General features: G+C 30.3%; 1 protein-coding gene across 6 annotated transcripts; it reads right to left on the minus strand.

Moving 5' to 3' along the window:
* Positions 1-911: 911 nt before the first annotated feature.
* On the minus strand, positions 912-12,056 carry LOC126838462 (glycogen debranching enzyme). 6 transcript variants are annotated; one of them, XM_050572923.1, is made up of 25 exons: positions 11,683-12,056; positions 10,790-10,867; positions 10,600-10,701; positions 10,438-10,518; positions 10,244-10,357; positions 10,062-10,151; positions 8,622-8,725; positions 8,265-8,496; positions 8,018-8,201; positions 7,653-7,787; positions 7,365-7,583; positions 6,888-7,132; positions 6,603-6,815; positions 5,744-5,926; positions 5,546-5,675; positions 5,297-5,420; positions 4,770-5,035; positions 4,355-4,698; positions 3,201-4,139; positions 2,921-3,137; positions 2,485-2,848; positions 1,931-2,148; positions 1,669-1,854; positions 1,386-1,604; positions 912-1,300 (listed from the first exon to the last, which is right to left on the minus strand). In XM_050572923.1, exons 1-25 carry the CDS (start codon positions 11,706-11,708, stop codon positions 1,271-1,273), a joined length of 5,043 nt encoding a protein of 1,680 aa, XP_050428880.1. In that variant the 5' UTR covers positions 11,709-12,056; the 3' UTR covers positions 912-1,270. The 6 variants fall into 6 exon arrangements, with proteins under 6 accessions (XP_050428880.1, XP_050428887.1, XP_050428896.1 ...); XM_050572930.1 differs by lacking the exon at positions 10,062-10,151; XM_050572939.1 differs by lacking the exons at positions 10,062-10,151; positions 10,244-10,357; positions 10,438-10,518; positions 10,600-10,701; positions 10,790-10,867 and having other exon boundaries at positions 11,683-12,053.
* Positions 12,057-13,810: the final 1,754 nt, after the last annotated feature.

The raw sequence follows: 13,810 nt of genomic DNA on the forward strand, positions 1-13,810 counted from the left end.
ATGTTATAATGAAATAAAAGCCCACTAATAACGCAACAAATATAAATTGTTTCAAAATGTTTTTTATTATTTTTAAATCATGTTTTGGCAAGAAAATCAATGTTTAAAAAATAATATCAATCTAACTGTGTTCTTTAAATATTATTAAAATATAGAAATATCATCATAATACTTAATACATTTTGTAATTAGTATTTTCGAAACATTTACCAAAAAAACGATAATAAAATATTTTTAATTAATATTAAAAATATTTGTTTTGCCAAAAGGGAATTAGTATAAATAAATGCTTAAAAACATAATTATGATAACTTAGTTATGGCCTAATTATTTATACTTATCTACTAAACTTTGATCATTAACAAGTAAAATATAGGTAACTGTAATTTATAATAAAAAATTTAACTATACTAGATTTTTTCTAACCAACAAAAATTTTAACTAGATGTATTTTAAATACAGTGCTATTTTGATGTATGTAGGTAACATCAAATATGCCATTATTCTACTTTGTTAACTTATGTATTAAATTACAGTTATTAAACTTTAAATTTAAAATCAACAATTTATAAATAGTAAATGTATATTAAATTAATTATGAATTAATAAAAAATGTAGGTATGTCGACTTTGTCAGTTTCAACACTAATATGAGGATTTGTTTTTTTTTTAAACTATTTATAATTTTAGGGTAATTTTCTTAAACATTATTTTTTTAAGGTATTTTTTCTCAACATGCTATATTTTTAAAAACAAATATATTCAGTAATTAAAATGTTTTACATTATTCAATTAATTACTAAATAATAACCCTATGATATATACATTGAGAAATTAAAAAAAATATATATTCACTAACAATGTAGTTTTTTTGTTCTCATAAGGATTTTCATAAGTGCAATATTCTTTAAAGTTTTTAAAAAATAATTTATTTATTATAAATAAAAGTGCAGAAATATTATAAATTTTGACTTAAATTATAATAAAAATTATTACCTTGTAAATAATAATATACGTAAAACAATTAAAAAAATAAAAGCATACAAATATAATTTAAACAATATTCAACAATGATATACACATATAAATAATTTCTATTATAAAATAAGAAGTTCAATGTAATTCAATAACTTAAAAGTAAGAATAATATTATGTTACAATTTTTTTGATTAAATCCTGTCATTGCTTGCTTCCATTTTTCATTAAATATAATATTCTATTACTAAAAACAAATTGACAATAAAATTAATACTAAACACACAAGTTTAATATCAATTTAAATTGGTAACTGCAATCAGCGCCTTGAAAAATAAAATACAAATTAAATTGTAAAACAAATATACTTCACACTACCAACCAGTGTATTCTATTCTAATTTCTCTTTACCTCTAAAATTGTAGCAACACTCCAAGCTTGAGTTGGACAAGATCCTGAGCAGAACGCTCCATCCTTATTTGTTAATTCTGGTAGTCCTCTCCACACCGAAGTTCTTAAATGCTCGTAGTGTTTGGCGAGAATACTTTGAATTTCCGATTGTGTTTCTCGTTTTTTTGTTGAAAATATAAACTTAGCTCTTAAAAGAAAGCCAACAGGCCATAACCACTCCTGGAAAACAAATATATTTTAAAAATTGTTAAATAATCATTCATTTAGTTACTTAGTAGCTTACCGGTCCTTGATGATAATTATAACCGTTGGCCACTTTAGAATCGGTTGTATCGTTATCGTTATTATAATAACCGTCATAGGCCCAGTCAGTTGGATCTAATGTTTTCATACCGAGTGGACCAAGAAGCACATCAGACGCTGTTAGAATGGCTATTCGTGCATTTTCTGGTGTAAACAATTCTGGAGCCTAGAAATTATAGTGTATGTTGGCAAATTTATAATTTGAAAAAACTTATTTATAAATTATTACTACTAATACTTACCACTACCATTGCAACTGGATAATTACACCGTAATTGATAATCGCCCCATTTGTTTGAAGCCCCGACAGTGTCCTTATAAATACCTCTGCGGTTAATAAGTTCTGGATATGGTTCCACTTGAGTATGGTTGACTTTTTCTGTTGGTATCCAAAAGTATGATTCAAAATTTGATTGAATTTTTCCATTCCATTCTTTATATGTCCATGTAGTATCCGAACCTTAACAAATAAACATTCGTCATTTAAATTTGATATAACACTTAAACAATATAAATTATACATAATAATTAATATTAATGTAATCATAATGTAGACATACTCTATCAGTGTTTTTACACAATTTCATTGTTATGAGTAAGTTTTCAATAAAACATTAATTTAAAACATATTATTTAAATGTAAAAAAAAAAAACATTTTGAACATTTTTAAATTGTTTTTCTAAAAGAAAATATAATTAAAAAATCATTCACATTTCCAATAATTTCCAAACAATGCACACAGCGTAAACCTACATTTACACTACTGAAAATATATCTTAAATTATTAGAGCTCACCATCCTTATTTTTACGAGTTACTCCAGAATATTTAAATTTATTTGATTTGTTCAAGTCGGCCAAAAACCCAACAACAGCTTTGGATAAAGCGACCAATTCTATAGCTGATCCATCACGTGGTGAAGCAGGTCGACCTCGGTTACCGGCTTTGTCCGAAGAACCCATTTTATCCATCCAAGTACCACAATTCCATTCATTACCACCAAAAACAAAACCCGTCAAAGGTTGTACTCCAATTTGGTTGTCAAATCCTGGACTCTTCATATGAGCATCAATTGCGATGCCAGCATTGCGTTCACGGAAACACAATCCTTGGAAGTGTACTGACATAACTTCCTGGATTACCTCATATAATGGTTGATCCTTGAATTTATAAGTATATACATTAATTACATTTTTATACTTATTTAAAATTACTCAGTTATCTAAACATACAACTGAGGTTGGTTCAGAGTCATCAGTAGGGAATATCCTATTAACTGGATCATTCAAAATACTAATACCCCCAGGTACAGTTTCGACATACTGCCGAATCATATACAGCCACCACCAAACTGCATCGCGGCAATTATACCTAGGATTGATACCTCCATCCAAAAGATTTGGAATTAGACCATGTCTCAAGCAACCACCAAACGCCAAAATTATATACCTAAAATATAAAATTAATAATTTAATAGAACTTTAATAATGAAATTCTAAACAAATATCGTACTTGACTTCATCGTAGCGTCCAGCAAGTAATAATAGTCCTCTGATTGCAATAAAAGTGTCTCGACCCCAAATTCTCATGTATCCAGTGGAAAAATGTGGTAACCCAGCCGAAATAGATACACATTCTGGTCGAGTTTTTCCGTCATGCGCTGTGTAGGTTTTGAGCATAGGAGCCAAGAGATTTTGGGAAAGAGGTGGAAGAGGGCTTGATTTAACTATCCCTGCAAACTGAATTGAAGCGAGCGCTAAACTTTTACAAAATGAGGATCCGTTTTTTATATCGCTGTGCATCAATGACCATGTACGATCAAGCAATGCGTTATAAACTTTCCTGATGACAAGTTCAAAATAGCAAGGTACTAAAAAAGGTGGTAAGTTTTTAAGCGGTTGTAAAAATGTTTCTAAAAAATCTCCAAACTGATACAGTGGATTGTGTTCAAATTCTTTTTGCTTTAAACGTTCATAAATATAATCTATAATCCAGAAACCATTGCGTAAATTTGCACACAACGGGTGGCCAAGATCATTGTCAGGAGCCACGACGTCCAAAACTGACATTACACCTTGAATACCACAGTACACTAGTTTACCAAATCCTGGTATATCATATGCTTTTCCATCGTCTTCTTCGGCACATCTGAACAAAACATAATTCAAGTCTGTTAAAGTCAAACGACTGACTGCTTGCACTAAATTGATTTCAGTCAACAATTGTTTAGTTGTAGCTATTGTTTTTTCATTTGGTACGGCGCTAACTATTACAATACATCCAGGTTTGAAGTTTTCGGTAAAGTTAAAACGTACTGATCTTTCATTTATAGGTACGATACTTAGCATAGTACAGTCATAGGGATTAATGTTTTGCTTGATTTGTAAAGTGCAATTTGTGAGGCCATTGATTATTTTTTCATCTTTCACAAATACTTCTCCGCGAATTTCTCTAAGAAAATATAATATGTCAAAATAGTAGTGTTGTAAAGTATACAGTGTTTGGTCATTAGGGTGTACTACACGGAGTACTCACCTCCCACTTGTTTATACATTCTTTTACTCTGAAAAGTGTGAGGTGGGTATACCAGTATACTTATACCCTTATGACTACACCACTGAATATGTATAAAAATATAAGTATGTCCAAGTAAAGATAATTCTTACTTATTTTGAACGCAAGCTTCAATGATCACACTTTTCACTTGACCATCCACGGTGATGCCCTTACCCAAACCATTTTGTGGTAAAGGTAAAAAGGGAGAACTCGTGTTTTTTGTAAACGCAGTATAAGACATTAATACAACTGTTTCATGTGTTTTACTATTGTGTCGTGTTACACAAACAATATCAGTGTCTACTTGATCGACAAAGACTTGATCAAATCCACGTAGTCCGAGATCATAATGTAGGTCGTTTAATGCTCTTTTACCAGCCATTATTCCCGTGTTCATGTTGACAAACTCGTCAGACCAACACATATATTGCCTATCTTCTTTGACAACATCAATCTAAAAATATATTTATTTAATTATATGATAATATCATATCATTATTATTATATATTATTATAAAAACATACATGGTGTGGTATTAGTTGATCGTAGCCCATATTACTTCCACTAGCACAGCATGCCATTGATACCAATGCTGCACTGGGTAACAAATCATAAACCGATCGCTTTTCAACTGGAGAAGGATTGTCATGGGTTTGATCCATAAACAAAGCATGTGCTATCGATGGACGCAAATCTTGTTCCTGTGGTTTCATAAAAGCACCGACAGGATCACCACCATAACGATAAACCAAACGTCCTAATTCATGCGAATCCCACGCAGACATGGCTTCTAAAAAATGTACATAAAATGTTTTTATACCTTTTTTATTATTATCATTATTATAATTTAAATAATAATAAATAAATAAAATATAATTTATATTGGTGAGAAAAAACTATATCTTATAACACAACTGACATAATCATAAAAGTTAGCTCGTCATATTTATTAGACAGATAGGTGAAAAGCCAAGTTAAATCGGATGCCATTTTACTGTATATTATAAAATTAATGCTAAGACATATCAACTAGTGTCTAAAGCAAATTTACCTCGAATCAATGATGTTATGCCGAGTCTGTTAACAAATATATTATCAGCTGAATCAGAATTTGTAAATAGTTCTGCTACAACATACAAGTCTGGTTTAATTTTCCGGGCAGCGTCAAGCAAATACTAAACATTTTAATAATATATATATGTATATATAAAGATTTCAAAATACCTTATACCTTAACGCTAACATAATTTCATATTAATTTTAAGTAGGTAGAAAATGAAAAAATATTTATAAAAACTACCTCTGCAAGGTGCAATGGCGTTGAATGGCAATTATCCAATCTGACCCCGTCGAAAATTTTCACAGTTTCTTCAACGTAACGCTTCATATAATCCCAAAGGAAAGGGCAATCTTCAGGATTATCTCCAAACCTAAGAAATAATGGAAACAAAAAATACAATTTAAAAAGATCAACATTTTTTTTTAGAAATTTACCTACCTTAATTTAACACTATCTCCCCATGCTATTAACTCTCTGCGTAGATATACTTCAGAATTTGGACCGGCAAAATTTTCAATAGGACTTCCACCCATTACCCATCCGTTATGTGCCATAACAAAACGACCATTTGAGGAGTACAACACTTCCTCAGCACTTAAGTCTTCAAAATCTTTGAAGTATCTGTTAAATCATTAAACACATAAATGTAATATTCTTTCAAAAAGAAGAAATTAACAGCAACAGTACTTAAAGCGATCACAGTACTTGCGTTAGTCACTAAAAGTATAGCAAGGGGTGCTTTCTTAACTGAGTGAAATAAAGATAGAATTTTTAACTCGTAAAGCCTTTGCACCTTAAAAGCTGAATGAAAGAACATCCGACCAGAAATAGGTAGATGTGTTTCTACCCCTTTTAGGGGGAAAACATAGCTGATTTTTTTTTTAAAACTAATGTTCAATTATTGTAATGTCAACCAGAATATGTCTCTTTGCCACAACATTTCAGAGCAACTGCTGATCAGGAAGTGAGCCAAATATTAATTAGAAGATTGATCTCTGACAAACAAGTGAAGCAGCGAAATCAAAGTATGTAAAAAAAGATAAAATTGTTCCTCGACAATTGGTTTAGTCGTAAATTATGTAAAATTGTCAATAGTACAAAAATGATGAGGAAAACAAATTATTGTATGCATTCTAAAAAAACTTAAATTGTATCATTAATTTTAGTGAATGATTTCAGGGTGAAATTAGTCATAATGTAGATAATAAGATTTTATAAAAAATTGTATTTTAATTAAAAATGTTAGGCCTGCATAATGCATACTAAAATGGTCATATTATGTTTTCATTTTTTTTACCTCGGCACTAAGGGTTCTTTTATAGATACTTTGGGTATTCTTGGACCGTCTGGCTGTATCCTGAAATATCGAATACCTGCAATACAATTATCTACGGCGGCTACTATATGAGCTTGAATTCTATCATAAACGGCACTATTCATTTCTTCTAATTTTAATTTCAATTCATAGCTACAACGGTGAAGTCTTGTATCTTCATCAAAACAATCACTCCTAAAAATTTTTTTTTAAAAAGTTATTTATTTTTAGAATAAAAGAGTAATTATTATTTGTTATCTAATATACCTATATATATTGTATAACGGTAAAACTTTATTCATATCAACAGTTGCAGCTAATCTTCGGAATTCCGGATCAGGAATAAGCGCTAGTTCATCATTGTCATCATTTTTTGAATTTTTGGCTAACGGTGGTGGACCGGAACGAACCATATTTTGAAACTCCGTTACAATTTTTTCAACATTCAGTTGATACAGTTCGTGAATTTTCACTTTCGGTAACAATGTAGTCAGTAAAGCGTGTCTAATAGACTTATAAAAAATATAATCAACATTATAACGTATTTCTATTAAAAACAATATCAACATAATCAGTGCCACAGTCATATATGCTGAGTGTACCCACCTCCTGCTTTTCTATGTATACAATACATATTATATATATATAAAAGTGTCGAGTACACACAGCATATACCCTTGTGACTACACCACAAATAAAGAGCCGTTATTAAAATGTGTAAACAACAATTTTATTAAAACTTACTCCAAGATGCTCTTCACTATTGACAGTAACGGGAACACCAGAAAATTCCCACATGCCTTTTGAAACTTCTACACTAAAGTGATACAAGTGATAATCCAACAAGTAGGCTGGCTTTAAATAAGGGCAATTTACCAAGTTGTAAGCACACTCGGGATGTTCCATTAACCAAGGACTCTCGTTAGCCGTATGATTCAGTACTATATCACAAATACTCATTACCTAAAAAAAAAAAAAAAATAATAGCACATTTGTATGGGTTATACATAAAATCTTATGAAAAATACTTACATTCCATTCAACTTTGATCTCATCTAATAAAGATTTAATATTATTGTGGGTGACTTTATGATTGTCGTAATTGAACAATGGGTTCAAAGCGAGTTGATCTTTTAAACTGTAAGATGAATTTGAACCTCCTAATTCCTTAAAGACAATAATATTTTATTGTATAAATATAAAATATTTTAACTGAATAAATTAAGTTAATTAATAAAATAGAATAGAAACAGCTGAAGCATCCCATGTAACACCATTGCTGTCCCCTCTTTCTAGGGAGATATCCTGACCAATACTCTAACCAAAACAAAATGCTGGACAGACCCTAAACCAGGCACTTGTCCTTTACTATAAATAATACGGTTTTTTTAACATACTTGAATGGGTGTAAAATGCACCATATTATAACCCGCTTCCTTAGCAACTTTCAATTTTGATTTCCAAGAAGACAACGGTCCCAGACATTTTGTCAACACGGAAACTGCTTGAATTGAATTTAAAGGAATATCTTTTCCTCCAGCTGATAAGTTTGGATCTACGCAAACATAACCACTCCCTTTCCTAAAATAATTTTGATATTTAATTACTAGGTAATATTACTTAACAGAAATAATAAAATTATACCTTTTTCCTTCGCACTCAAAATAGTAATGAAAAGAACCAGCCATGTTCAATAGGACAAGACATGATAACGAAGAATCATCATTAATTATTTCATCTGTAGTCCATTCCCGAATCCATTCTAGACGTCGATATGAACCTCTTTTAAACAATTGCCCGTCGGCCGGTATGTCAGTATAAAGAACTACGTCCTGTCCAAAAAGTGAAGGACCTATACGGAACTCCAAGTACCATCCTATAAAAAGTATAAGACATATTATTTACTACACTAATACGAGAAATAAAAATAATTAGGCAGATTTTTTTCTCATATGATTTAAGATGTACATGCTAATGTTTATATTATATAAATGTAAATACCTTTTTTAAGTCGATATAAAGTATTTTCTAGTGATTGATTGTCTCTGAGAGTGAGTATTCGTGTTTGATTAGTACATGACCGTTTAACCTCCATGGTTTTTTCTCTGTAAAATATGGATTTAAACACTAACATGATTAAATTATAGACTGTTGGCCATAAAATGACAACTGTTAACATAATTGAAATAAGAAGCAAAAATAGGACAAACATGATTTAATTGCAAGTTCGGGGAATAATTTATTATTAATAGCATTCAAATTTCTATTTTACCTTATCTGTTCGACCTTTTAACTCGGCTGATTCCTATGTATTATAATATTATGTCTATCAATGAGAAGTGAGTACAAAAATGCTATTATATACCCTACCAAATACATATAAAGCCGTACAATACAACAGGCAAGACAAGTAGGGTTAGTAAAGTAATAAAGCCATTCCCAAATAAAATATCAATCAAAAGTATTATTCCATAGTGCCCATCCAAAGGCCATCTATGATTAAACGTGTTTAATAACAATAAAAACAATTTGAATAGGTAGAATACATGTGTGTACTGTGTACACGTTATTACACACACGACCAATATTTCATAAATACACGCAGTGAACATGCTATTATTATTATTATTGTTTTTATATTATTCTTCTACGGTACAATAAACAATAAATGATGACCAATACCTGATAAAAAAAAATACCTATAATAAATAATATTCTATCGATATTGGTGCGAAAAGTATATTAACGAAAACGTAGCGTCGGCCGGTCAAACGTTCGTTGGAAAACTTATTATCCTTCTAAGATTTTTTACACTGTTCAAGTAAAAAAAAACGATACAAACGCCCGCTGGTATATCATAAAGTAGGTAATATACTGAAGTCTGAGCGGTCAGGAGTCAGCGGGAAGATAATATTGTAGGGATTTAGTTTTGACAGGCTCTAGTGTATGCAGTAAATATAAACTGATAACCTTTGGCGAACACAGTACACACAAATCACAACCCGCAAACGAAAACAAGGCTCTTGACCGTCAAAAAATGTACTATTTATAGCTCTCCGCTGGCTGCTGATAAGCAAACGACAGCACTTCTCTGTATTTCGACGAACCGCGTACAGTACTTGTGGCGTGCCGCATAAAAATAAATAGAAATACCACCACTCAATAACGGCAAAACTACATAGCGATCGAGTTATGAAATAGTCGATAGTTTTGCACATGAATAATTAATATAATAATATATTCGTTCAACGTGTACACACATTGTACATAAACGTTGAACGAATCGTTTTCAATTTATCGCACCCAGTTCGAGGCTGTATAGAAAAGCCGTATACGACACACGCCACACCAGAAAACGCATAAAACACTAAACGACAACCGTTTAACCATATAAATATCATACACAATGCCAACACAGAATCCATACAATGTAAAACTCACTCCGTTTTGCCGACTTTTTTCTCCGCCTTAGCGTTTTGTTTAAGATTTTCAGCGGGCACATCGTCAACGGTTTTCGGCGAGGGGGACGTCCTTAGTAAACATCCATAACACAAATAATTGTAAAAAAATAAAAAATTGATGTAATTTCGAAAAAAAATCTATCGACATCTGAGACGACTTACCGGGCCGAAGTTTTCGGGATTACTTCGTATTCAGACAAAGTGTTGTCACCTTCTAATGAAGTTTTGTCGACTTGTTCGGAGAGAGAATCGGTTTTGGACATTTTGACCATCAGTCTGACAAAAGCGGTCATGTTGATATTAAAATCATACCTAACGATTTGTAAAAATCATTTCGAAAAATAAAAACAACTCACTCGTTGACATTTTTAATCTCGGCCGTGGCGTCTTCAAAGGATTCGTCCCCCGAAGAATCTTTTGGCGTCACCGAAGACGACCTATAGAAATTTGCGAATTTCCACAAAGAAATATTAATATTTTTTAATTAATCGCGATACCGAGGTCATTAAACGACTCACACTTTGTTTTCGACAAGTTCTAAAGGGACCGGAAGTCGTTTGTCAGAAAGCTCTTTCTTGCACTCCGCTTGTTTAGGGGTTGTGGCCGAAGACCCAGCAGGTCTAAAAAAAAATCCACATTTATGTATTATATTAACGCGTGATATTTTATTTGAGAACGAGTGTAGAAAAACCAAACAAAAACACTAACTTAGATTTGTTTTCTGTTTTTTCTTTTTCTGTAGATTTTTTTTTGAGAGCATCGTGTTTTGGCAATGGAGACGACGGTCTAAAACGAATTATTTAAAAGGTATAATTGAAAATACCAAAGGAAAATTACATTAGTCGCCTAAAATAGTTTCAGTACTTAAATTCATAGCGCAATCACATCGATACTTTATTATAACCAACAATATGTCCAAAAAAGTTTTCAGATATAATATTTCAAAACATTTAACGTGTTAATTTAAGGTATTAAAGGCATTTAACATACATAAATCAGCGAAATAGACATTTAAAATCAATAATAATTACTATATTTTTAAATTTAGATTTTAGAGTACATTTTGAATAAATTTAACGTATGTCAAACATTAGTATGTTTTACCTTGATGCTATTAAAACGGATTAAACTAAAATTAAAACTATTCTTTACTTATAATTTTATAAAAATGTTACAATCGAATACGAATAAATTGGAGGAAATTGCTCATCGTCGGCAATGTAAACATATTTATCAAATACATCTAATGAAACTTTTTTTTAATGAAATCAATTTTTTTTTTTTTAATGTTCAACAAAAAATCGTTTTAGTTCGAATGAAGCGTTTAGTAAACATACTTTTGCTAATATTATAATATGTCGACTGCCCCGACGAAAAGGGTCGTATCTCGTTTTTTGCAACTTTTCAGGATGAACCAAACAAACATTCAAATTTAAATTCTTATTCTGTTTTTTAACATACCAGTTTGAAAAATTTAGATACATGTTATAACATGTATCCAAATTTTCGTTTGGCTCATCCTGAAAAGTTTCAAAAAACGAGATGCGTTGGGGCAGTCGATATGAAATTATGGTATAATAATACTTTATTTTGTAGCTTACGGTAATTTGGTGGCCTGTCCGCCCATCCCGGAAATACTTAAAACAGCAATTATTTTTTAAAGCACTGTTTCCTTACGTATTACACCGCTTATTATACAATAAGTTATTAATAGATATGGCTTAAAACTGCGGTTATTACTAAATAAAAAACAAACTAAAATCACGTGTGATACGTAGACGTTAAAATCGGAAAAAAACAAGTTAAATAACTAAAAGAAAAATACACACAAACACACACGCACACGATTATTATGTAAATTGAATTTCTAATAATAATGATAATTTATAAATGGTCACGGTGATCGGTCGACCAGTAACGGACATTGGAGTTTGGATAACGGTTGAAAACTTGATGATGGAAAACCAAAAAGGCGAAATACCTGCATTGATAAATGATAACTGATAGTAACAACAATAGCTGTATCTTTAAATCATATACATTATACGGTGATTACTATAGTGACCGTCGTCGTATAAAGTGTGTTCGACATAACACCCCACTTCTTATTATGTTTTTCACAATATGAGTTCACACTATAAATTATAATAGTCTTGTTTAGTCATTATAATCATCAGTTCGCACTTTGCGCTGGCTGCTTATTAATCGGTGCTCACGTGGTCCTGTAACCTTTTTTTGCAACTGACGTTTGTATGCTGTTTACACATTTCGCCACATGTGACAAGAATAGTAACAAAACTATAAGAAAAACACTAATTTTCAAAAATCAAATCTATTTTTTGAATAGAATAGATTTTATATAGATTAATATAACTTAAATTGTAAACAAACAAAATATTTGTTTTTTTTTTAACTTTTTGACCCCAAAAACAGTTTTTGAAAAATTAAAAAATTAAAAAAAATTTCCCAGGGTTAAAAAATAATTTTTTTTTTTTTTTTAAATATGGTTAAAATATACTTAATTAGAACTTTAACTGTGCAAGTTTCATGTTTTCAGGGTGATCCACTCAATATCTCATAGGGTTTAATAAGAAAATTGTTTTTTCATATTGTTATTATACAAAATTTAAGAAGTATACTAATATATACAGAGTTAAACGTTTAAATACATTTTTATCTAGATAAAGTGATAAATATATAGATTAGCTTTTTTATAATAGCACTGTACAATACAATTTCTGCAGAACAATCAAAATCCATTTATTTATTTTGGGATTTTTTCCCCTCTAGATCCGAATCTGGTCTAATCGTAAATTTTATTTTTAAATCGCTCCAAAGTTGTAAATAGCTAACAAAACCAAAGTCAGAATTTTCTAATTAGAAATTTCAGAAATTTCTCATTTTCTTTTATTTTGTGTATAAAAAATAACTTATAATTATTATACTATTAATTCTAAAAACCGATCAAAGAAAATCTGATAAAAATACCTTTATAATATAAAAAGTTTGCGCCTGATAACTGGCCAATATACCATTACACTATCATCCATGTTTATTTAGTTACAACATCAATTGAAAAGAAAAGGTGTGTGCGAATTCTAATATTGTAAATAATAAATAGATCACCGTAAAAAAACGGTATTACGCTGAACATTGCCACAGATTGATTGATGTATGTATATTATAGATATTTTCACTTTTACAGTTATAGTTATGTCAAACCCTAAAATACCTGGTTGGAAATCCGAAATTACTGTAGTAGCGAAACAATCGTCATAATAGCTGAAATATATTTTTATTTTGCAACATTTACATTACACTTTAAATTGTTTTGTTAATATCTGTGAAGGTTAAAGTATTTATAAATTGATATGTGAATTAAATTTGCGATTGTCATATTATGTAATTTAGTATAGTTCGTGAAAAACCTTAAAATAAACATAATTTATTTGTTTTTCTTTTCAAATTACAAATCGCACAATAGTATAATAATATGTTACTTATGCCAAATTGTAATGTAATTATATCTTTGCTGTTTGCAAATAGATAGCAAATGTTTTATTGACAAATAGTTTTTACAATAATAAAATAGTACCATAAAGGTATTATATCAGTTTGTACATAACAACAAACTTGTGATAGCTTACAACCTCATCTACCTGTTTTAAGAAAATATTTGAGTATTGAACCACTGAACCAAATTGAACATAAAAATAATTAAGCAATTTT

The sequence above is a fragment of the Adelges cooleyi genome, unplaced genomic scaffold (genome assembly GCF_023614345.1).
Source record: "Adelges cooleyi isolate 19-005CV unplaced genomic scaffold, UGA_ACOO_1.1 ACOO_flye_CR_arks_rails_tigmint_CR_PRNA_108, whole genome shotgun sequence".
Taxonomy (NCBI): Eukaryota; Metazoa; Arthropoda; class Insecta; order Hemiptera; family Adelgidae; genus Adelges; species Adelges cooleyi.

What these genes read in the sequence shown, in the direction of transcription:
- LOC126838462 (XM_050572923.1), bottom strand. Translation starts at nt 11,708, where the DNA reads ATGGGCGGACAGGCCACCAAATTACC. An exon ending in GAGATTAAAAATGTCAACGA is followed by an intron (nt 10,358 to 10,437) that starts GTGAGTTGTTTT and finishes CGCTTTTGTCAG; the next exon opens with ACTGATGGTCAAAATGTCCA. An exon ending in CCGTTATACAATATATATAG is followed by an intron (nt 6,816 to 6,887) that starts GTATATTAGATA and finishes AAAAATTTTTAG; the next exon opens with GAGTGATTGTTTTGATGAAG.